This window comes from Engraulis encrasicolus, chromosome 2 (genome assembly GCF_034702125.1).
Source record: "Engraulis encrasicolus isolate BLACKSEA-1 chromosome 2, IST_EnEncr_1.0, whole genome shotgun sequence".
Lineage (NCBI taxonomy): Eukaryota > Metazoa > Chordata > Actinopteri > Clupeiformes > Engraulidae > Engraulis > Engraulis encrasicolus.
Genome location: NC_085858.1, coordinates 24383014 through 24406773, shown reverse-complemented (window position 1 = coordinate 24406773; position 23760 = coordinate 24383014). Strand labels below are relative to the sequence as shown.

The 23760-nt window shown below is 43.5% G+C and overlaps 2 protein-coding genes across 4 annotated transcripts in view; one reads left to right on the top strand and one right to left on the bottom strand.

Annotated features, from left to right (window-relative positions):
• cacnb1 (calcium channel, voltage-dependent, beta 1 subunit) overlaps positions 1 to 7753 on the bottom strand; it is a 77146-nt gene extending 69393 nt beyond the window's left edge. For all 3 annotated transcript variants that reach the window (XM_063184442.1, XM_063184452.1, XM_063184462.1), the window contains exon 1: positions 7451 to 7753. In XM_063184442.1, coding sequence (XP_063040512.1) covers positions 7451 to 7543 — 93 coding nt within the window. In that variant the 5' untranslated portion in view covers positions 7544 to 7753. The remainder of the gene's footprint in view (positions 1 to 7450) is intronic.
• An 877-nt stretch (positions 7754 to 8630) lies between these two features.
• Positions 8631 to 16543, top strand: rpl19 (ribosomal protein L19). The gene is given in 7 exon segments (XM_063184430.1): positions 8631 to 8736; positions 10071 to 10177; positions 10489 to 10611; positions 12508 to 12628; positions 15017 to 15127; positions 16225 to 16309; positions 16311 to 16543. Coding segments are annotated over 7 exon segments (591 nt in total). The 5' UTR covers positions 8631 to 8731; the 3' UTR covers positions 16350 to 16543.
• Positions 16544 to 23760: the final 7217 nt, after the last annotated feature.

The following is a 23760-nucleotide window of genomic DNA, read 5'->3' as shown; positions in this document are numbered from 1 at the left end:
GCAAGGCATGTACTAAGCAAAATACAGTTGTTAGACATTTATTCGCAAATGTCTTGTTCATGCACAATTAAGGATGTATTACCAATATAACCTTAGTAAGGACCTAGTAGACCTAGATTTCTATTTATGAGTAAGCAGTAAGGGCCAAAATACAATGTGTATAAGCTCCTGGTAAACTGTGTGAACAAACCCTGAACAGTGTGAAAACAGATGTGGAATAAGGGTCCCTATTCTAAAGTGATGCATTGCTCAGCCCAGATTGCTTAGAGCCCCCGCACTATGTAGAGCCCTGACTCTACCCAGCCCCCCCGGGAAGCAAAGTGCAAGTTCTTGCCTGATTTTACTTCAGTCTAATGATATATGTAGGTCTCAATTTTTTCACTCAGACTATCATTGTGTAATAGGAAGCATTATATAGCAAGGATTGGACGCAAACTTCTCAATGACGGTGGGGTGGTGAGATGTCATTTTTTCATACACCAATTAGTTTTAAATGTAAAAACCGTACAATAAATGCAAAATATAATAACAATGAGAAATAGTTTGGAAGCGAAACTAAGCTGTTCCTTTGTGATAAATAAGTTAATGTCTGAGAAACTTAGCTCCAAGAAGTGCAGTGCATGATGGGTACGCCCTTAGTCAGAAATGCAATGCATGGCCAATGCAGCAATGATAATAGTTCTGTTGTTACGTACATGGCAAATTGCAACAAGCAACTAAATTGCACGAGTGAGGGGAGGAGCTAAGGACGTAGGTAGGCTCAAAGCTGGGTAGGTTGTCTGTTGGCCTAGATTGCGTACCCATCATGCACTGCACTTCTTGAAGCTAATGTTTACTAACATTAACTTAATTATCACAAAAGAATAGTTTATTTTTGCTTCAAAACTAATATTCTTATGTTCTGCATTTATTTAGGTTTTTTTTACAATTAAAACTCAGTGGTACATGAAAAAAATTGCATCTCACCTACCCACCGCCATTGACAAGTGTACGCTCAATCCTTGCTTTATAAAGGCTCCTGTTACCTTGTGTATGCTAACATGATCAAGAGAAAACTGGATGTCTCAGCTGGGGGAGGAAGAATTATTTACTATACCCTTTCTGTTTGGTGATATGTGGGGGCTAGGTAGTGCAGGCTTGGATGGTGTGGGGGCCCTAGGTAACGAGGGGGACTTTGGTAGTGTGGGGGCCCTAAGCCATCTGGGGTGAGCAATGCATCACTTCAGAATAGGGACCATTATTCCGCATCTGTTTTCACACTGTTCAGGGTTTGTTCACACAGTGTGTCGGGAGCTTATACACATTGTATTCTGCCACTTACTACTTACTAATAAATAGAAATATAGGCTTACTGGTCCTTACTAACGTTATATTAGTAATAAATCCCAAATTGTGCATGAACAAGACATTTGTGAATACATGCTTAACAACTGTCTTATTTTGCTTAGTACATGCCTTACAAGTTACTTACACAGGCATTAATATTGTATGTATTAGTGCTAATATATGTGTCCCTAAAATAAAGTGTTACCGAAATGTTTTACAGGATTTGACATTAGTAGGAGATGTGGAGATAGTAGGGCAGGCAATGGCATACTGCATAATATGTCTTGCCATCTCGAAGTCTCGAGCTCCAACCTAGCCTCAGCTTACACAATAATGTCTGGATCCCGAATCTACAGCAACATACGGGCTACATGCCTGGTGTCCTAATAACACTGTTACGTGTTTGAAGGGCCATTGTCTACTCATGTGTTTGCTCCTTTAGAGTAATCAAGAGCTAGCTTAGTCAGCTTTATCTAACACATTAGTTGTATATTATGTGGTTTACACTGTGTTATGTCTACCCTAAGGTTTGTTCGTTCAGACTAATCGAGAGCCATCGTAATCAGGTTTATCTAACATACGGTATAGACTGTATGTATATGGCTGATAAAACTCTTGCGTGTACGTCGAAAATTGGGTTTGTTCCTTCAGACTAATCGAGAGGTAGCTTAGTCAGTTTTATGTAACATAGATGATGTATGTACAGTGCGTTGGTTATAACACTGTTACGAGATGTGTGCAGTAACTCTGAAGTGTATGTCTACTGATGGGTTTATTCTGTCAGACTATGAGGGGGGAGCACACGTGGCAGTGGCTGTATATCCATACAGAACCCCCTTTTGCTGAATTCCATAAATAAGGGGGAAAAAATCAATCTCCTTGGCTGTGCCTGTGCCTGTGCCTGTGCCAATCCTCTGGAGTGGGGGTTACAATAACGAGAGCACCCCGCGCTTCACATACTAATCACAGCCGAGCGCGAGAGCGAGACACTGGCTGTCTGCAACCACTCCCAGCGTTTAACCTTTGAGGAACTCAGACTCAACACACATGGATGTGCCCGCGCATACTCACAGATCACACACACACACACACACACACACACACACACACACACACACACACACACACACACACACACACACACACACACACACACACACACACACACACACACACAGGTCACTCAGCACACAGAGATCGCTCAGCTTTAACACACACATATACAACAACCCTACAATGAATACACACAGTAAAACACAGTAAAAAAAAAATCTTCATCCACATACTGTATACAGTGTAGAAATGTACATGTGCACACACAAAATAATTCACAGAATAATTTACACACAAGCACACACACACACACACACACACACACACACACACACACACACACACACACACACACACACACACACACACACACACACACACACACACACACACACACTCGACCAGTGGTGTCAAACTCAAATTGACCGAGGGCCAAAATCAAAATATGGAACGAAGTCGAGGGCCGAACTCAAGATTTATTTCTAATAAATGGACTAAAATCCTGCAGGCACGCACTTGCTCACTGGCACATATTGTGTTGCATAGGAGTGTGAGCTGTGTCATTGGCCTGCGCCCACTCATACTTCTGAGAAACACCAAATTTCATGTTCAAGTCTTGGTACACTTGGTAATGATGTATGAGGGCCAACTGTAATGCACATTTGAAATGATCTCGCGGGCAAAATAAAATGACTCCGCGGGCCAGATTTGGCCCCCGGGCCTGAGTTTGACACCCATGCACTAGACACATGTAGGATCTAAATAAGATGGCATGTGAGAGGTGTCCTGCAGTCTAATCACACTTGATTGCATTGGAAGTGCTGGAGTTGTTGATAATCACCTTGTTATGTAATTCATAAACACACCAGTGGAACGCTGTAATACTATTATAGTCATTGACAAGACTATCAAAATACTACACCTCTACAACATTACACAGAACATTTAGTAAATACATTACTACTTGGTCATTACCATTCTGGTCACAGAAAATGTACAACAGGGTCAGCAATCAGTAAGCGGTGACGGTAGGGACACATACACGCGAATTTGCGAACTTTGCCATTCATTCCTATGAGAGAGGCGAAGGCAGGCGAAGGCAAGCGAAAGCAAGCGAACAGGAGCGAAGCGAAGCGAAATTATTAAAGAAAGTTTAATGTTATGCAAATGAGGAGCGAATTCGCCTGCCGCGGCCCAATCAAATCAACAACATAACTGTTCCATCCCATTTGATTCGCCGCGATGACCTGATGACGGTTGGATTTCGCCTCTCTTCGCTTCGCCTCCTATGTGTCCCTACCGTGAGGAGTGAAGAAGGGAGATCCAGCGAGACATGCAATGAGGAGACAAGGAGATGCGGGGATGAGAAGTGAAAGCCAGAGTAGGGGAGATAAGATGGAGTCTGACAAAGAGTCCATGATAACATGAGGGCCACGCTCATGTAACAGATGCCAACCAGCAGAACTCGGCGGCAGAAAATGAGTTCAGCATGGCCATGGACCCTACTATGGCCTAACGGTAAGGCACCGGCTTACAACACCGGCGACCTGGGTTCGATTCCAGCTCGGGTCATTTGCCAGTCCTTCACTGTCTCTCTCTCCCTACTTGTTTCCTGTCCTTCTCTCACTGTCCTGCCTCAATTGAAGCACCCCCCCCCCCAACAAAAGACTATGGGCCTTTCTCAAAACCTAGGACAGTGTCCTTCCAAGTGTATCAGCCTAATTAGTCACGCCCAGTGATTGGATATTCTGCAGAGTTCACCAAAGAGTATCCAATCACTGAGTGTGACTAATAAAGAGTAGCCAATCATTGGGTGTGACTAATTAGGCTGATACACTTAGAAGGACACTGTCCTAGGTTTTGAGAAAGGCCCTATATAAAAAAGATCATGAGTAAACCTCCCTCATGACGCCTTAAACTGTACATATATGCCAATGACATGACTGAGCTAGCGACCTGACCATTTAGCCCACTTGTTAGCGCGTCTGCCTCTCATGCCAGAGTTGGACGTGAGGTTGCAAGTTTGGGCCCCGGATGACGGACTGCACAGAAAGACCTTGGTTGCACTCTACTCAGAGGGGGCCATGACAGAGAGCCGTGCTCAGTCTGCTCTGCCAGGAGAGGAGGGTGTGTGGGTGGGTAAGTGGGAGGCTCTTCTTGGGCCCTCACAAAAAAGGCCTGGTGCATCTTTCAGACATTAGCCTAGCTCTCTGCATGCTCAGGCCTAAGATGCCCTTTAGCCGTGCGATTAGTGGATAGTCATAGTGTGGATTGGGGGAAGATGACGTTGTTGACATTTATAATCCATTTCCTAAATGCTAAATGCTTGCAAGTCTTATGCACCGTCTTCATAGAGAAGAAGGAGTATGACGAATAGAAGAGTGAGCTGTAGAGAGTGATGGAGAGACAGAGAGAGAGAGAGAGAGAGAGAGAGCACAACAACTCAGGTATTGGTTGTTCACCGCATTGAAAACTTTTCTGCTCAACTCCAAACGGACAAAAAAAAGTGTGAGCGAATGCCTTACGTGTCACCACCACCAGCACACTTACTCATCTGGATCACCCCAAAAGGGGCTTGACCCCTGCGCCCCTGGGCTGCCTGTGGCCCGGTGAGTGGCTGTACTCATACGCCATGTTCTCTTGTTCGACGCCGCAACTCTCCCGGCGGTCGGATGACTCACGCTGTGAAGTGGTGAGGAAGGTGGAGGCATCTTGAACAAGCAAGCGAGGCCGCGTGCTGCTCTCTCTCCTGTGCTGTGCTGTGCTGTGCTGTGCTGTGCTGCTCTCTCTCCTGTGCTGTGCTGTGCTGTGCTGTTGTGTATGTGTGTGTGTGTGTGTGTGTGTGTGTATGTTTGTGTGTGTGCACATGTACATTTCTACACTGTATATGTGGATGAAGTATTTTACTGTACTGCGCTGTGCTGTTGTGTATGTGTATGTCAGTGATTCTCAAACTTTTTCAGACCGAGGACCATTTTGTCCCCCCAGAAATGTTCAGGGACCACCTGACAACTGAATTGACAGTTGACGGGTGCTATTTCGACACTAATTTTGATGCAGATCACTTACTTTTTATTCAAAATGTCTTGTTGTGGTGAAAATATGACTTCAGACATGTTTGGCTTTGTAATAATGTTACAACTTCTGCTAGCTTGTCTTGGAAAAGTAGAAATCCCTTTGCGGACCACCTGAGCTCTGTCGCGGACCACCAGTGGTCCCCGGACCACACTTTGAGAATCACTGGTGTATGTGTATGTGTATATGTGGGTGGGTGTGCTCTTCTTCAACTCAGCTCTGCTCCCTCCTCCTGCTCTGTTCTGTTCTTTTTTATCAGCGCTCGGCTCCTTCCTGGTTTCGATCGGATGACCAATCAAAGCCCACGCCATAGCACTGTACTGTATGTACTACACACACACACACGTCGAAACACACACACACATCAAAACACGCACACATCAAAACACACACACACACACGCACACATACACACAATATCTCGCTCTTTCATTCTCATTGTATCTCTCTCTCTCTCACACACACACAAACACATATACACACAAAATCTATCTCTCTTTCATTCTCACTGTATCTCTCAGACACACACACACACATACACTCTCTCTCTCTCTCCTTACCTCCCAAATGAAACGGCACTTAAAACCCACATGAGCAGTGATATCAGCATCATATCCACCCCCTCACATCTATCTATAGAGAGGACCATACTCATACGCAGAGCAGGTCATGCTCACTCACTCGCTCCCATCACTTTGAACAGAATTACATAAAAATCATTACATAAATGCCAAAGCAAGAGGCAGAGGTAAGTAGACCATGAGCATCATCCCGATGTGCTGTGAACGTCCTCGCAGTATCACCCCTTACTGTACGCATTGGCTAATTTTAGAAGTTGAGGGTCAATTTAAGACTGGATGGATCAACAACAAACCAGCTGTGGCTTAGCTTTGGCTGCATGATAAATGATGGAGGTATTCGTTGCATTCTGACTCTCTCTCTTGGACTCTCTCTCTCACACACACACACACACACACACACACACACACACACACACACACACACACACACACACACACACACTGTCACTCACTCACTCATTCTCTGTCTGTTCCATCTCCTCCATACTTCCAGATGTGAAGTGACAGCTGGACAAGGGGAATTTGAACTTCAAATAGTGCTCGCTCCTCTCATCCACGAGCCCCGTACTGTTGTTACACATTAGTGAACAACACTTATTTAGTAAGCAATACAATAATGTCATGGAAACAAAAAGTATGGTTGACTACTGTGGATGTGGAAGAGGGGGCACGAATATGCACACATGGGCGTGGTTTATGCGAGGAAACATTTGCCCAGGAAAATGACAGCATTAGTTGAAACCATTTAGCCCAATAAACTTTCGTAAAACTGTAGAAGACGCCATGTTTACTACCGGTAAAACCACTTGACATAGAAACGAATTGTAGCCACAAGTCTTCCATTAAAAAACGATTGTGGGATTAAGCTACGATATATTCTGGTGATGTGCTATCCTTAGTAGATTAAGTTTGCCTTACAGTAGGCCAAAACTTAACTCATTCACATAGAGTGAAGAATCAAGATACCATACAAGACATGTTAGGAAACCGTTAACAAAACATCTGGCAACGGTGGTAAACAGAAGAAAAACAGGCTTGAAAAAGATATTTACGCACGAATTACGCGTGCTGTTTTAACCATGATTTTAAATGTTTCGCGGAAACCATCGCCGAAATACAATTCAGTACAATTTTCAACAAGTTTATTTTCTCCTAGATACAATTTTGTTAGCTACCCCTGATCCGTTTTGGTCGTATAAGCGGCTGGTTACGCAAGGTTGCATCCATTTGTCTCCAAATCTTTATCTTTCAGGAACAACCACAGAAGAGGGACATGTTAGGATTCAACAGGCTGTGACTGTGCTAGGGTTGCAGAACGCTTCTCGATGAAGTCTCTCTCGCTACATCTGGAGTATGGATGTGTGGTTGAAGGCTATGTGTATGCTTCATGCGTGCTGGTCATCTCTTTATCCTACCTGTGCGTGAGAACCGTGATGGTCGAACATGTCCATTTGAATCTCCTGGGTCGAAGTGGAAGGTGTCCTGGACATACTACTTTTCTGGACCATTGATTTTACCTTTACTCTGATGATTATTGTTTCATATAGGCTATAATCTACATTTACCACTATAGTCTTCTCATCGTTGGATGAAATGACGCGTCGCTTTTTCTTGGATTTTCCCTGTTTCTCTTTTTGACGCTTTTATCGCCTTACAGCTGCTCGTCAGCCTCCCGTAGCAGCCGTATCCACCTCGCGCAGACAATACAGTATGCTCGTGATTCCAGCTGCTAGGCGTACGACCACGCCTCAAAGGCTCGCGCCGCCTCCAAAAGCTAATCGAACAATCGCTGGTGACCACGGCGGGGCTTCCGGACTCTTCCCGTCCAGATTGGGCAAGGAAGAAGGCAATTAGAGCGGAGTGGAGTTGAAAGATGCTTGAGGGCGCCGAATCAGTGTATCGCCAACAACCAAACATTATTTCTATAGTAACCTAGGCCTGTACATAAATACAGTGGGGCTAGTTTATTTAAGTGGCGCCTATGAGAATGTAAAAAAATGGAGAGGCATACTTTCCACATGCGTCTACAGGTTATCCATGCGCTTAGACATCAGTGGAGAGGGCTGAAGAACACCCTGTTTGTGTACTCAGTGACCTCACTTAAGTTTGAGTATTTGATAAGCCTATTGATAATAGGCGTCTTATTCCAATTTAATTTCTGTTGGTTAAACAGTGGACGTCCTCGTTTGTTTCATAAACTTCACAAGCAATCGAGTGCACGACGCGATGTTGTCTAAACAGCCTATGTTGGAATAAAAAGTTTCACAATGCACCTATAAATGAGATTTAGATGAAACGTCTTCTTCAACAGGTGTTAATATCACATAGCCACTGAAAAGCGGAGAGGAGAGCAACCCTCGGTGGTGGTACTTTTGAAATAGCACCGACTTGTGGCGATTTGGGGGTAAGCCTACTGAAATTCAGTATCTACGCCATTTTGGGATATACCAATACTCTTTACACAGGGGAGACACATCTGTTTTTCAAGAATTGAATGGTTACTGCTTCCTTACCTTCAAAATAATTACACATTTTCACTTTATTCGTAATTATGATACAAAAAACTAATTAAAAGATGTTCTTACTTCCAACTAGATTTTCAACCACCACATCTGCCACTAGAAATACCCCCTCTAGTTTTCTGAAGCAACCCATTCCGTCGGTGTGTTCGGACAGCGCTCGCTCCGATTGTAGCCATGAGGTAAGGAAGTAAGCTAGAAATTACTCATTTACTTGCTAGTCCCGTTCCAGACACGTGGAATATTGGTATATTTCATTTTGTGAAGCATTTTATGTAATTGTCAAGTAATTTAATCAACGTGGGGATAAACAGATCTCTCTTAGATTATGCTCCGTGCTAGCACGTCAGCCAGCATGGACGCCATGTCAGGGTCTGGTCTGGTGACAGTAGGCTATATCGAAGGCTTTGAAAACTACACGACCTGTTGCGCCATATTATACCTGGGCAGAATTAAATAGTGTTTTATGGACATTCAAAGGTCAAGTTAACCCACCCTTGGTGTTGCTGCATACTTACAAATGCATGCGGTGCCTGGTTGACCCAGGTGTGTGTAGGTAGCTGATATGGCAGTGCTAGGCAAGTAGCCTACGTAGCATTTATGACTGCTGTGTCTAACTGTTATAATTCCATATCAACGATGGCTAGTTCTATACCCACTTTTCTCAATCTAAGCAAGTGTTCAACACAACCTAATCAACAGCGGGCTGCATGGGTTGGCGGAACGAGCTAAAGATGCGAGTGCGACACTGAAATCATGACGGTGTGTTAGCTCACAGATAATCCATTTGGATGTGGTTCATCCTTTGTGGTATGCAGACATTACCAGGGGATACCGTGGCTCTTGATGCATCACAAAGACTTGCCGTCTCGGTCAAAGATGCAACAGTTACACGCGCATCAAGAATTTCTCCTTTTTGAACTCTGATATGTCACCCATAATGTTGTGTGCATTGCAACATTTTGAGCAAAACTGTGCTCCCATACCCTGCGAACTGAATCTTCACACTTCACCTTACTGGTGTAATGTGCAATTAATGAAGATTGGTCAACAGGCTGGTCCACTTGAGCCATGAAACTTCCCACTCTAAAATGACAGGGGTTTACATTATTTTGTCCAACCCCTGTAGTAGTTGGTATATTTCTGACTACATGTTTCCCAGATTTAAAGAGATGCATAAGACAGTCCTTACTACTGTACACAAGTTTACCTTATCGTCTGTTTGCCTTTCTATATGTATCAGGAACCACAGACCCTGTAGTTAATTTCAATAAGAACTAAGTATGTCAGCCTGAAATACAATCTTGTCTACAAGGCACATATTTTGCAGAATGGGCATATTGCATGTAGATTGAAGTTTATATGTATTTGAAAACCTAAAGGTCAGAGGAGTTGTGAACACTGCTGCTGTTTGAATTGCCTATGACTGAGGAAAGGGATGTTCAGTACAACGAGCAAGTCATAGCACTCACGAAATCGCATCTAACTGCCACTCTGTGTTTGTCTGTTTTTCCAGCATGCTCAGGCTTCAGAAGCGCCTGGCCTCCAGTGTGCTACGCTGTGGCAAGAAGAAGGTCTGGCTGGACCCCAATGAGACCAATGAAATTGCCAACGCAAACTCCCGTAAGAGAAAAAGACACTATTTTTCACATGCATTGGTTTTTTTCTGTTACAGCTAGCTACGTCATGACCCTCTGTGTTTCAGGATTTGCTTCCAACGTGAAACTTCAAATTGCATAGAACAGGAGAATCATTTACAATTCCATAAAGTGTGTTTATTTAAAGTCACTTATATGGGGTAACTTGTATTAACACAAGGCAGGTGGGGAAAAAAGCCAAGGCAAAGGATTCCTGTATTAGGATGCTTGTTTATTTCTCTCTCTCTCTCTCTCTCCATCCTAACCCTCACACTGTCCCTCTCCCTCCCCCCTCAGGGCAGCAGATCCGTAAGCTGGTGAAGGATGGTCTGATCATCAGGAAGCCGGTGACGGTGCACTCGCGTGCCCGCTGCCGCAAGAACACGTTGGCGCGTCGCAAAGGCCGCCACATGGGCATTGGTGAGTAGATTTTTCAGGCCAACCAGAACAGTGACCGTGCCTGCGCCTGCAGGAGAAAAACCAAGTACTTTCCGGTTTGCGAATGCCAAAGTCTGCGGCGTGAAGATATCAGCCAGTTCGTGATTAGGTGTGGGAGCGGGCACCAGCACGATTCTCATTTGGCCTAAATGCGCCATGAGAGGGCGCCAGGTCACAGCGTTGGGTCGCAGTTTGGACTGTGTGCCGTCAGTTGCATGTGTTTGTGGGCCTCCTGCATTGAGCACATAATTGGATGTGATAGATTTTAAGCAAACCATTAATTTGAAACTCTCTGACTGCTTCATAGAATAGTTTCTTTCAGGTAAGGTAAGCGTACCCATTAAGCCCATGTACCCTTTAAGCCCACTTTCAACTTTGAGGTCAATTTAAAGAAAGGGAAAAGGTGGATTTTGTTGTTCATCACCCTATCCAATTAAAGGGTTTAGTAAAAATGTTTTGAAAATACTTTCATATTAAGTGAACTATGAGGTAAATGTAATGATTTTTATATATAAATGTCCAGTGTTTTATTAAAATATAGCATTTCCCTTCAAATGGAAAGATGTGTTTTATGAGCAAGCAAACGCCGATATTCTCTTGATACAACCACACACCATCTTTATCTTACTCTGCCGTAAGACTTAAGGTGGTTAGGTATGAATTCTAAGCATATTCCAGTTTGTTTGGCATTGATCTTTAAAGAAATGAACCATAAAATGTTTTGTGGAGCTGATTATTTCCATAAAATAGCTTTTTGTATAGGCGGGCTTAATGGGTACTAGGTGGGCTTAAATGGTACAGCCCATTGAAATGCATGCAAGTTGGCATGCATGCTAACCAAAAATGTCTTTGAGGGACATAAAAAGTGCTGTACAATCTCAAGTTGTTGGTTAAAAAGGCGTAATGTAATGAACTAACAATAATCAATAAGAACAAATTAATTTCTCTGTTTGAATGAAGAATTTTATGATGTAAGAGATGCCGTAATATTTAATTAGGTTTTATGCATTATTTTTTGAGCAAATCTTACATTTTGGAAGAATATTTTGGTCTGAAACCATTTATGCCATGTAGGCGACACTGTTTAAACTCAATTCACACACCTCACCAGGTATTTTGATAGAGAAATAACTATATGAGCTTATTTGGAACACAAGTGGGCTTAAATGGTACCAATGGTACCATTTAAGCCCATTCAGACTTTTCACTTTTCTCGTTAAAAATCTTCATATTGTACTTAGAAATATTCATCAACTCAGTGACAAACATTGAGAAGAGAGGTAAATCTTACTATTTAACAAATTATTTCACACAAAAAATATGTGAAGATGATTGAAAAATAAAGAAATTTAGATTTTGGTGGGCTTAATGGGTACGCTTACCTAGTGTTTCACATCAAGGGCTCTACACTACAGCCCTCCAGGGTGCTTTGAGAAGACCACAGCTTAGAGGGGGTGGTGCTTAGTGCTCTAATTTGAACCTTAGATGAAAAGGTAATATCTCCTCATAGTTTGTCTTGGCTACCATGCTCACTGACCACCAGAAAAAGCCAAAAGAAGATTGTGTGGTTACATTCACCAGTTCAGAAGTGGAATGCAGCCCCTTGCAACGAGCATCAAAAGAGGGTCCACCTGCAAACAATTTGATACCGCGAGTGTTTTTTGACCATGTGATACGGTGGCGTCTTGGTCACATCAGCCCTACTTTTGGTCAAGTCGGGTGCGATTTCTAACCATCATGTAACATTTTCAGGGCAGAGTGCAGTCGGATGTAGACATTGCAGAGTGACAAACGTGCCTACTGTTTCAAGTCACTGGTGTCGCAAGCTTTTTGTGTTTGAGTGCATGTTGCACCGTTGCTGATTGGCTGTCTCCACAGGTAAGAGGAAGGGTACGGCCAATGCCCGCATGCCTGAGAAGCTGTGCTGGATGAGGAGGATGAGGATCCTGCGGCGTTTACTACGCCGATACAGAGAGTCCAAGAAGATTGACAGGCACATGTGAGTTCCTCGATTGTCTCATCTCCTTCAAGAGGAGGACGCCTGTTCTGTTACTTTTTTATTATTTCTTTATTAATATATTTATTTTTTGATCATACAGTGTTCAAGTGTGTTTTAAAGTAAGTGCATTTAAGTGTGGTATAAGGTATTACAAGAACATGTATTTTGTGTGATATGGATTGCAATGTATTGCCTTGTGTAATCTCTTTAAAACATCTGGAAATCATCAGCTATGTACTGGTGAACGCTGAATCACCATTGATAAATTGGTCCATTCGGTCCATTCATCAAAGAAGGCTTTATATTTCTTTTGGGGGTCCGTGGAAAGGTTTGCAAGTTGTATGATTTATTATGAATCCCCTGAAGACAATATTTATGTGAAATCCCCAGTGGTTGCAGTTTCCCGATATCTGCCTTACTCACCAGTCACCAAAGGAAAAGGATGGGACACTGGCCAAATCCACTTGAATCACAACTTCTATGTTTGTCTTTTGGTCTACTAAGAGACTCTACTCTGCCCTCCTGTGGTGACTGTGTGCCATAGCAAGCAGAAGGGTGTGCACTAGAGTGTGGCTCGGGCCGTATTTTTCTGTCCGAGCCCGGCCCTCAGCCGACAGAAAAGTGATCGACCCCGACCCGAGCCCGAGACTATTTAAAATGTTTGTGTCCGAACCCGTCCGAAGCCCGAGACCACTGTAATAACAACAGAACCTGTGCGCAAGCAAGATTTTCTATGTGGGCTCCTCCATACTCAAAATTGCACGTGAAAAATAGCCAAGATAGGCAAAGACGTTAGGATGAGGCAATTTGCAGTAGCCTAATTTAGTTACGCACGCATAGTAAGTATACACACACACACACACACACACACACACACACACACACACACACACACACACACACACGTGACAGCGCACCTTATGTTTCCTTCGGTTAGACTAACCAGAGATGTTGGGTGCGGTGACCAAATGCATGGGAGGGGCGTGAGAGGATAAGAAAGGCGAAAACTAGGGAATACGTTTTGGATGCAGTCAGCACGCTATCGAAGCATTTGTTACGTTACTGTTAATGCAAATAAATCCCCGCGAGCCCTGTGAAGCTGCTGCTCCTTGTCGTTAAGAAGGATGGGCTATAATTTAACCCAGAAGAACCTGTTCGGCCCCCAAGAGAATGTCATTTCCCCTGATGTCCATGCGGTCAATATAAAATCAGGAAAGGTTGCACGCGCATAGTTACAACTGTACAGTAAAAGTGACAACAATTAAGAAGAACCTACGTGAAGCACATGATATGTCACAGCTTGCTAGCACATGCTGGAAATGTAATCCTTGGCGAACAATGCAGTGACAAACTTCGTCATTTTATGTTCAACATTCAAGACAGCCTCGGCATGCTAAAACATGGCCTAGGCTACACTAGGCCTACAACAAAAGACCACGCGTCCGCTGACAACTGTTGATTTGGCGCTTATTAAGAAAACAAGTTGACTAGGCATCCCTACTCGGCTGACTGGGAGTGAGCGTCCATGTCGCCACTGGTAACTGGCGCGCGCATACAGCCAATAATAATCACTCGCACGAGTAGCCTACCAACATTTTCATTTATGCATATTCAATTATTTATTTTTTAATCACAAAACTGCCGTTTGCATGAACTGAAACGTTTCCTCTGGTTGCTTACAATTTTCACAATGTCTGTTTGCTTCAAGCCCGAGTCCGACCCGAGTCCGACAGATATTCTATTTTTTTTGTCCGAGCCCGGCCCGGCCCGTCGGGTTCCGACCAGGCCCGTCGGGCTTCGGTCGGGTTGCCATGCTCTGGTGTGCACAGCACATTTGGCAGCAGAGAGCTGTGTGTGCACTAGAGCATGACACGGGAGTGGATTTTCACTCCCGTCCCATCCCGGTCCCAGAAAAAAAATCCCATCCCGGACTGGAGTAAAAGAAACAATCCCATCCCGTCCACTCCTGAAAAGAATGTCTCCCAATCCTGCCCACTCCCACTCAAAATCAACCCCAATCCCGTTTCGTCAAAAAAACCAGAGGCTTTTTTGGTCTGTTTTTTAAAGAAAAAATAAGTGCCATTCCTGCTCACGTTCATTTTTATTCCCGCTCCTGCCCGCTCCCGTTCATCTTTAAAATTTTGACTCCCATCCCGCGGGAATCCCGCAGGACCCGCGGGACCCACAGGAATTATCGAAAAATGTCATCCTCTAGTGTGCACCTCGGTGTGGGTGGATTGAGATGCCCAGTGGAGTTGGGGGGGGGTCACAAGGAGTTCAGCATTTGTGGACGTGTGCATTACTCACAGCCTAGTCATGGCGTTCTCATGGTTCTTCATTTTCTCTAAAACCCCCGTGCGTCCCCGTCTCTTGTTTTTCCCTATGTAGGTACCACCACCTGTATCTGAAAGCCAAAGGAAACGTCTTCAAGAACAAGCGTATTCTCATGGAGCACATCCACAAACTCAAGGCAGACAAGGCCCGCAAGAAGCTCCTATCGTAAGCATCCTTCTAAAGTCACTCATGAGTTTTCTGTGGTGTCTATACCTGTTTTTTTTTGTTTGTTTGTTTATGAACACAGTGTTGTGATGAGGGGCAAGACACTGGCAGCCAACCACGTGAGCAAATGTTTTGACTGACAGCAGTTTCCAACAATCAGAGGTTGAGTTGTGCACAGCTAGGGTCGCGCAGCCAGGGGGAAACAAAAATTGAGAACCCATGTATAATAATATCATCCTATGTAATATATTTCAGACACAAAACTGCTGGATAAGATTTTTATTGGCCAAATACACTAAGGGCCTGATTCTCCTTTTGGCATGTAACAGCTCTGTGAACACAATGATCTGATCCTCATACCAATTCATTAATTGCTTTTGTGAAGGTAACTGATGAGAACATGTTCTGAGCATCACATCATATTTCTTTGTCGGATATAATGCAGAATAATCATTGACTTTGGTCTCAATCGGTAGGCTACTTTGGAATGAAACGTGGAGAAATGTTCAAAGTATAGATCCAGCCAACATCAAAATGCAATATGTTGCCCAATAGTGGCGCTTGACCTTACCACAGCCATTTAATTGGTATGACGGGAGAATGCGCTTAAGGTGAATTCCCGTGGAAATGGAAGACTTGAGTCAACAGTAGAAAACGCAGATGCGCTTTTGTCGGCTTTTATTCACCTGTGCACCCTTATGTACAGAGGAGTATCTAGCTCTTACTGTACATATGAAAGAGGCTTGACTCAGAATTCATTCAACATGCACTCTGTATGTTCAACATATTCATACGATACGATAATACTTAATTGTCAGTGTACACTGAAATTCATTTTGCATTCATTTATTAGCATGCGCTTTACAAATCAAAGAATTTCCAGTACATAATACAATGAATACAGCTATTTTAATAAACACCATGAGCAATGATCAAATGCCCCCTCATAACAGAGTAATTAACAGACAGTTTTTCTTCATTCTCTCTCTCTCTCTCTCTCTCTCTCTCTCTCTCTCTCTCTCTCTCTCTCTCTCTCTCTCTCTCTCTCTCTCTCTCTCTCGCGCTCTCTCTCGCGCTCTCTCTCTCTCTCCCCTCAGTGACCAGGCGGAGGCGCGTCGTACTAAGACCCGTGAGGCTCGCAAGCGTAGGGAGGAGCGTCTGCAGGCTAAGAAGGAGGAGATCCATCAAGACTCTCTCCAAGGAGGAGGAGACCAAAAAGTAAAATCAAACGTACATTAGTTAAAAACTCCTCCTTATACTCCCTAAAAATATCACCGTTCTTATTATTTTGTCTTTCTTCTTTTGTCTATTGTGAAAATGATGTTATTGTACAGACAGAATGGAATGTACAGTGAATGAGAGTAAGTTCTGTTTCCACTAAGAATAATAATCTAATAAAATGAAATGTTTTCTTTCTTTGCGTGTATTTCTGGTGTGTCTGTTTGAGGTAGGGTCCACATGACCTTAAGAGCACTGTCAGAATGTCAAAGAATGTAGATAATTAACAGTCTGGTGTTGTCTTTGGATTATCATTGTAGTAGGAGGACTTGAGATCTAGTTATCGAATACCTCACATGAAAATTAAAGTGGTGTCTTTTTCTTCCATTGACTGTAGTCATGTTTTTCCATATGGGGAAACATCATGCTCTGATTGGTAGTTCTAAAAATCTCTGCATAGCTCTGGTTCACTTGCAAAGCTGTGTACACCAGTTTAATCAGTCGTGTTCTGATTGGATCACGTGATGTTAGGGAGATGTCACATGGAAGGGTATGGAAATGTACAGCCTTTTTTCCCCCGTGTGTTTTTAAAATGACCAACCGCAAAAACATGGTGATGATGTTAGCAAAGATGACATTAACTCAGCTTATGAACTTATCTGTCACTTGTCTGCCCAACACCTCCATAGACTACACACCGGAAACACTAAAGAAAATGTTCATGTTTTAAATCACTTTTTAAAGGCACACTGTAAGATTTTTAGTTGTTTATTTCCAGAATCCATGCTACCCATTCACAATAATAATGTTACCTTTTTCATGAATACTTGCCACCACCATCAAATTTAAAGTATAATGATTGGAAAAATTGCACTTTTCATACGTGAAAAGGGGGATCTTCTCCATGGTCCGCCATTTTGAATTTCCAGATATAGACCTTTTTAGCTGCAAAAATGACTGTACTTGGGCCATACTAGAAAATATTAGTTTATTATTATTAATGTAAACTTTCATGAAAATATCAAATTTGGCAATAGGCAACCCAGTTTCAATGAGCAGGATAGTTTCAGTTCCTTTTTTGACCATTTCCTGCTGTGTACCTTTAATAACAGCATGAGGAAGATTACTGCAGAATAAGGTGTGGAAATTCCCTCACCTTTTAGTGTACTTTCAGATTTCTACACATGACCCCGTCGACTGTCCTCTTTAGAAAAAGAAAATCTTGATAATCTCCATCTGTTTTTCTCACAGTATGTCATAAACGACAAACAGCAGTACTCATTCTTGTGACAGATGGGACCAATATTTCAGTTGGGTAACTGCAGTTTGGAACACTGAGCCCCTGGCATACTCTGGTGATCTCATTATCCTACAAAAAACAAAACAATGCAGACAGAGTGGTTCATCCTCAGACCTATATTCTGTGGGTTCATCCCCATTGACCTAGAGCTAAAATTGCCACGACAAACAAAAGTTTTTGAACTGTATTGTGAGAACACTTCTTGATCCTTTCTCTTTTATGTTCAACAGATCACACCCTTTGCCTGGGTGTGCACATAGCCTACATGGTCTGTAATGCTTTACTGAATTCTAAATACTCATCCAAATAACGTCCCCAAACCAAGTTTCTTATCTGAGCCTGGTGCAACAGCCAGCTATCAAACTGACCAACGTAACCTAGAATAGTATGCCAAGTCTTGTGCTGTTCCAATCAAAAAACATGCATATCCAGTGACTGGTTTCGGGTGCAGGTTCAAAAAGGTCAATCCATAAGTAATGAAGAAAACCGCACACCGATGAACTCCCATTTAAGCCCGAAACGTCACGCATTAAAAATGGCTTAAATGGGAGTTCATCAGTGTGCGGTTTTCTTCATTACTTAAAGTCTTGTGCTGTTCCATCAGACCAAAACACAGGTGTAATACTGTAGTTTCAACTAATTCATACATTGCTGTTATGTGGATCATTCAAATGTGTAACTGTATGACCTCCTTTAACCTTAGGATTAGGACATTAGAACCAAATTCCTTGTTCTTGCCCATAGTGCAGGTACTAGATTGGAACTATGCTTTGAATACCATAGGAAATGATCACTGTGAAACAGTCAGCCAAAGGAGGTGGTCTGTCTTATAATATGGCAACAAGAAAAGTCTGCCATCAATAAGCACCTATGTAGAAGCCAATGAGATGTGGTGGCACAAATTAATGAGTATTGTTAGTACATGATAAAGGTTGTGGAGATTGAGAATTGGTCAACCATCACAGTAAGGAAACAAAGAAGGTTGGCGTCTGCGCCTTAACTTAGAATCGCTTGTTGCTTGGTGCGACTGCTCACTAAAAATAGTGGTACTAGGACAGTCAAAAAAAAGGTGAGGCGCGCGCACACAAGGCTTGCAGGTTCAAAAAGTGTATTGTGGGGTAACCATCACAGGAAATGTAGTGTACAAACAGGATGCAGTAAATTTGTGTGCGTTGTAGTTGTTGATCAGATTGGCACCACTATCAGTTACTGTGTTATCACTGCTTTTTACTGGGTTAATGTACTGTAAATATAATTTGTAAATTTGACATATCAGGGAAATTTGACATGAAAATTCAATATATTAATGAAATCTTAGGAAATACAATGTTATAACGACCACATCAGCACCTTGCAAATGAGGCATGACGCACACGCACGGGTACAAGTGTTTTTATAATGGGAAGTGGTACGTCCGTCTGTCATCTGGTTAAAACGTGACTCAATAGGAAACTGACAGTTCAGGAACAGAAGCTGCAGCTATTATGAGAGCCGGTGTGGCACACGAACACACACACACACACACACACACAGCTGTCAGCCGCCTTTACATAGCCTCATCTGCCTCGCTCGGGAAATGTCATGGGACCCCACTTCTACATTCCAGAGCTGCTCACCAGGGGTACTGTAGTCTTTATTGTTGGTGTGTGAGTGTGTGCGTGTCTGTGTGTGGGCAGGTTGCGCGTGTGTCTGTCTGTCTGTCTGTCTGTCATGTGACTGTATGTTCACATGTGTGCGCGCATGTGTTATTACCGTGTGTGTGTGTGTATAGTGGATTGGAAATCTGTTGTGTGTGTGTATAGTGGATTGAAATGAGTTTGGCAAACTTTTAAAGTTGCAAGTGCATGTGTGCAAAAAGGTATGCTTCCTTTGTTTTTGGGAATATTCTTTCCACTTTGGTGACTCACCGAAGTGACCACTTAACTTGTTCTGTCCCAATAGGCCCAGAGTATGCCCAAACATGTCTTGATGCACACTGATGCCAAACTCTGTACATACTCGGACTCCGAGTGATATCAGAACTAGATAGAACAGGGGTTCCCAAACTTAAGCAAGACAAGGTCCCCATATACCAGTAGATTCAGGTGAAGGCCCCTGTATTTTTTCTGTGCACCTCGTTTTGACGATTGTAGTCTATGCCTATGTGTCTGGGCCCCATTCGGATAGATAAAATAACAATAATAGTAGTCGTTTTCAATTTCTGTTGTTGCAATGCAGTTCGTAACTAATGGGAATATTGTTTAGCTTTGTTTATTTTAGAGTACATTAATTATTCAGTAATTTATTTTGTTTTGCTATACTTTTTCTTCCAACTTGCCACGGCCCCCCAGAGGTCCTTGGCCCCCATTTTGAAAACCACTGAGATAGAGACAACTGAAAGAAGAGAGCCACATGTCTGGTTGTCACTTAACTTGAGGAACAAATGTGATGATACGCAGGGCAACTTTTTTTTGAGCAATTTTGCATGGCAACAACATGAACAACATTCATAATTTTCTGATTGAATCATTGACAAAAGTTGCCTGTTGCTGATCCAAGTTCTCTTGTTATGGTGATTAGTAACCAAACAACATTGAGTAACAACAACAACAACATCGTTGCCCACAAACATTGCTGAAATAAGTTGTCGTGTGCCTCATCAACCTAAAGGCCTTTTTGTTATGGGCTTTACTCTGAGTTAATGTACCCCCCCCTCTCTCTCCTTTACTGTATACAGTAATGTCAGTGCTATGTAAGAGACTGAAGCTGAGCAGGGCCACTGACAGTTTTGGCTGGGCCTAGGACAAAGTCCTCTGAAAGGCCCCGCCACCACCCAATATATAGGCCTACAATTAAATGCAATTCTGGGCCCCCTTTCTCCCTGGGCCCAGGACAGCTAACCCCTTCGCCCCCCTTCTCTCTGTCGGCGCTGAGGCAGCCCCTATGAAACTCAGGCACCTCTCCATGCTGTAGTGATCTACTGTGAAGTCAATGAAAGCGGATGCCAAGTGTATTACTGTAATTAAAGCCCCACAGAGTCATTCATTAGTCTCAGTTGCAGCCAGGCATCCAAAAGACCACTCAAAGCAGGCACTGATGAAGAGGTGTGTGTGTGTGTGTGCGTGCGTGCGTGTGTGTGCGCGCGCGTGTGTGTGTGTGTGTGTGTGAGAGATAGATAGAGATAGAGAGAGAGAATATGCTCATAGCTGCAATATATTAACTGTTTTGCAAATAAAAGTTGTCAAATGTTAAATTAAATGACATATCCAACTTTAAAACTGAGACGTCTGTCTGCTGTGTGTATATCTGAGCACATGCACATCTACAGACAGGGCCGTTGACAGGACGACCTTACACATATAACATATAATGCCACATCCCCACCCACCCCCCCCTGGGCCCGAGACAACTGACCCCTTTGACACCGCCACCCCCCACCCCACCCCCCGTTGGCTTCCCTGTCTACAGATCACTGAGGCACATTGCACCTCCATTTCATTTGTCCTGATGCACTGCATCTACGAAGTATGATTCACAATTAATCAATAACAGCTAAATATTTCTTTCCTCAATAGTAATATGTTGTGCATGGCCCTGCTTCTCTCTCTCTCTCTCTCTCTCTCTCTCTCTCTCTCTCTCTCTCTCTCTCTCTCTCTCTCTCTCTCTCTCTCTCTCTCTCTCTCACACACACACACACACACACACCAGCAGCTCACATAAATTCTGCACAAAATGATAGGGTTGGCTCTTTCTCCATCCCGAGATCAAAGTGAGTATCTGCTAACTCCAAATCAAGTCTGCTGCCCAGAACACCATTAGGGAGATCAGTCTAGTCATTTCCTTTCTCCCTCCAAAACACACACACACACACACACACACACACACACACACACACACACACACACACACACACACACGCGCACAAAGCCGATAAGAGTTGCAAGAGTTTGAAGTTGCTTAGGTAAATAAGATACCAGCCCACCTTTCGCCATTGTGTGTGTGTGTGTGTGCGCGCGCGCGCGTGATAGAGAGAAAGACAGAGAGAGAGTATGTGTGTGTGCGCGTGCTTGTGCACGTGCGTGCGCGCGTGCCTTAGTGTGTGTGTGTGCGTCCGTCCATGCGTGTGTGTTTGACAGTCTAAGGGGAACTGGGTCATTTTCTTGGTGTATGCATGTGACATCAGACAGCCAGGCCAAAACAAAAGAAGATATTGTGTTTTCCCCTCTGGCACACTCGGCCCTGGGCAGCAGGGAGTCCCTGCAGGAGACCCATCGCCTATATTTGTACTCATAATACCAAACTGTGCTGGCAGACAGACAGACAGAGAGATAGACAGGCATGCAGGCACACAGGCAGATAGACAGGCAGGCACACAGACACAGACAGACAGACAGGCATGCAGGCAGGCACACAGCCACAGACAGGCACACACACACACGGACAGACAGACAATTGGACAAACGCGCGGGTGCACTCACTCACACGCACACACACAGACAGACATATATTCTATCCAGATATATTTTGCACCCAGCTCTGTTTCGGCGCATTCCTTTCTCTATCCCGTGACTTTATCTGTCGTCTTCTGTCCTCACACTGTCCTCTCTCATTCGTTCCTTCTCCTCTCCTTTACTTCCTCTCACATCCTCTTGTTCCAAACATCCACAAATCATCTCGGATATTGTTTGTGCTCCGGCAGCTCCTCCGTGACCTCTCGCTGTAGGCTACTCTGTCTATTGTGACAATACAGACTTAAGCTTAACATGTTTATGTGGTACAGCCCATTGGTTGCCATAGCAAGGAATGGCACAAATAATGTAATAATAAAAAGCAGAGAATGTGATTTCTGTCTGAAGGCCTGTCTCGTAATTTATTCACGGATAGATCACGGATGCTACAAATAAGTTTTGTATTTTTTATTTGTACAATATGTATATTGTGTCTTTTTCCCTCCAAAAATATTTCATGGAAATGAACAACTAAAAAGAACATGTTATGCTAGTATATACAAATACCAGTGTTGAAATTGAGTGGTTTTTTTTTAATGCACTTTGTTTCACACACAAGCATGCTTTACACACACACAACACAAGCCCACGAACACCACACAGCTTCATCTGCTGCACAGCAGCTGCTTTTCTTTCTGGACTGCTTTCCATCCCTCCGAATGGGAGTAAAAGGGGCATACAATGATTTACTCTCTGGCCCTTAGTCAACATGAGCCTTCAATTACGTGATTGTTCAAGTTTTTAACCTAATATGTCAATGCAGGGAGAGCCACAGGCCGCCTGGTAATTGCTGAATTAGAGCATTGTTAACATGTAGCATCCGAAAGAGCACAAGGCTATTGGTAGCTTCAGGGTAGTCCATGCCATCTGTCCAGTGTCCAAATCCACTTGACTGCGGAAGTCTGATTGTTAAAGCAGCGTGAGCACTCCGTTCTGTGTGCAGGACCAGGCTAACCAGAGATTCTGTAAGTATATAGAGATATGCCAATGTAATAGGTTGCTATGGGCACCTAACATGACCAGGTTCCGGTCTGCCTAAAGGGGCGTGTCATAATACTCCTAGCATTGAATAGAACAGTCCTTAGGTCTGCCTAGGTCTGCCTAAAGGGGGATCCCCCCCCTCCCCCTTGCAATAATAGAACCCGGAAACAATGGGCCAATGGAACCTCTCTCTCTCTCTACTCTCTCTGGGATAACAGTATGCTCCTAGTTGGCATGTGCCTGGAATTATAGATGTATTCAGTCTGGTTCAGTTGTACATGTCGTACGATGGCAAATGGGAGTAGCGTGAATGGAAATACAGCAACTGGTAGTCTACAACCAGGGTTTCCAACCTTTTATACCGGTAACCATGATCATCCTTATTGTTATTGGCCCTGACCATGGTACACTGGACACATGTTGAGGCCAGAGGAGGCATGGGCGACATAAGTTGTCCTAAAATAAAACCAACACAATCACTAATCATTGTGTGAAATGGGCCACATTTTAGTTTTGAACACAGCATCAACATTTCTTAAGATTTCATAGGTTTATAGGTGCCGCATGCTCAGTGCTAGGCCTATATTCTTCCCATATAGCCTACTGTACCTAGACTCGTAACATTTCACTGACCAAAACGTATTCTT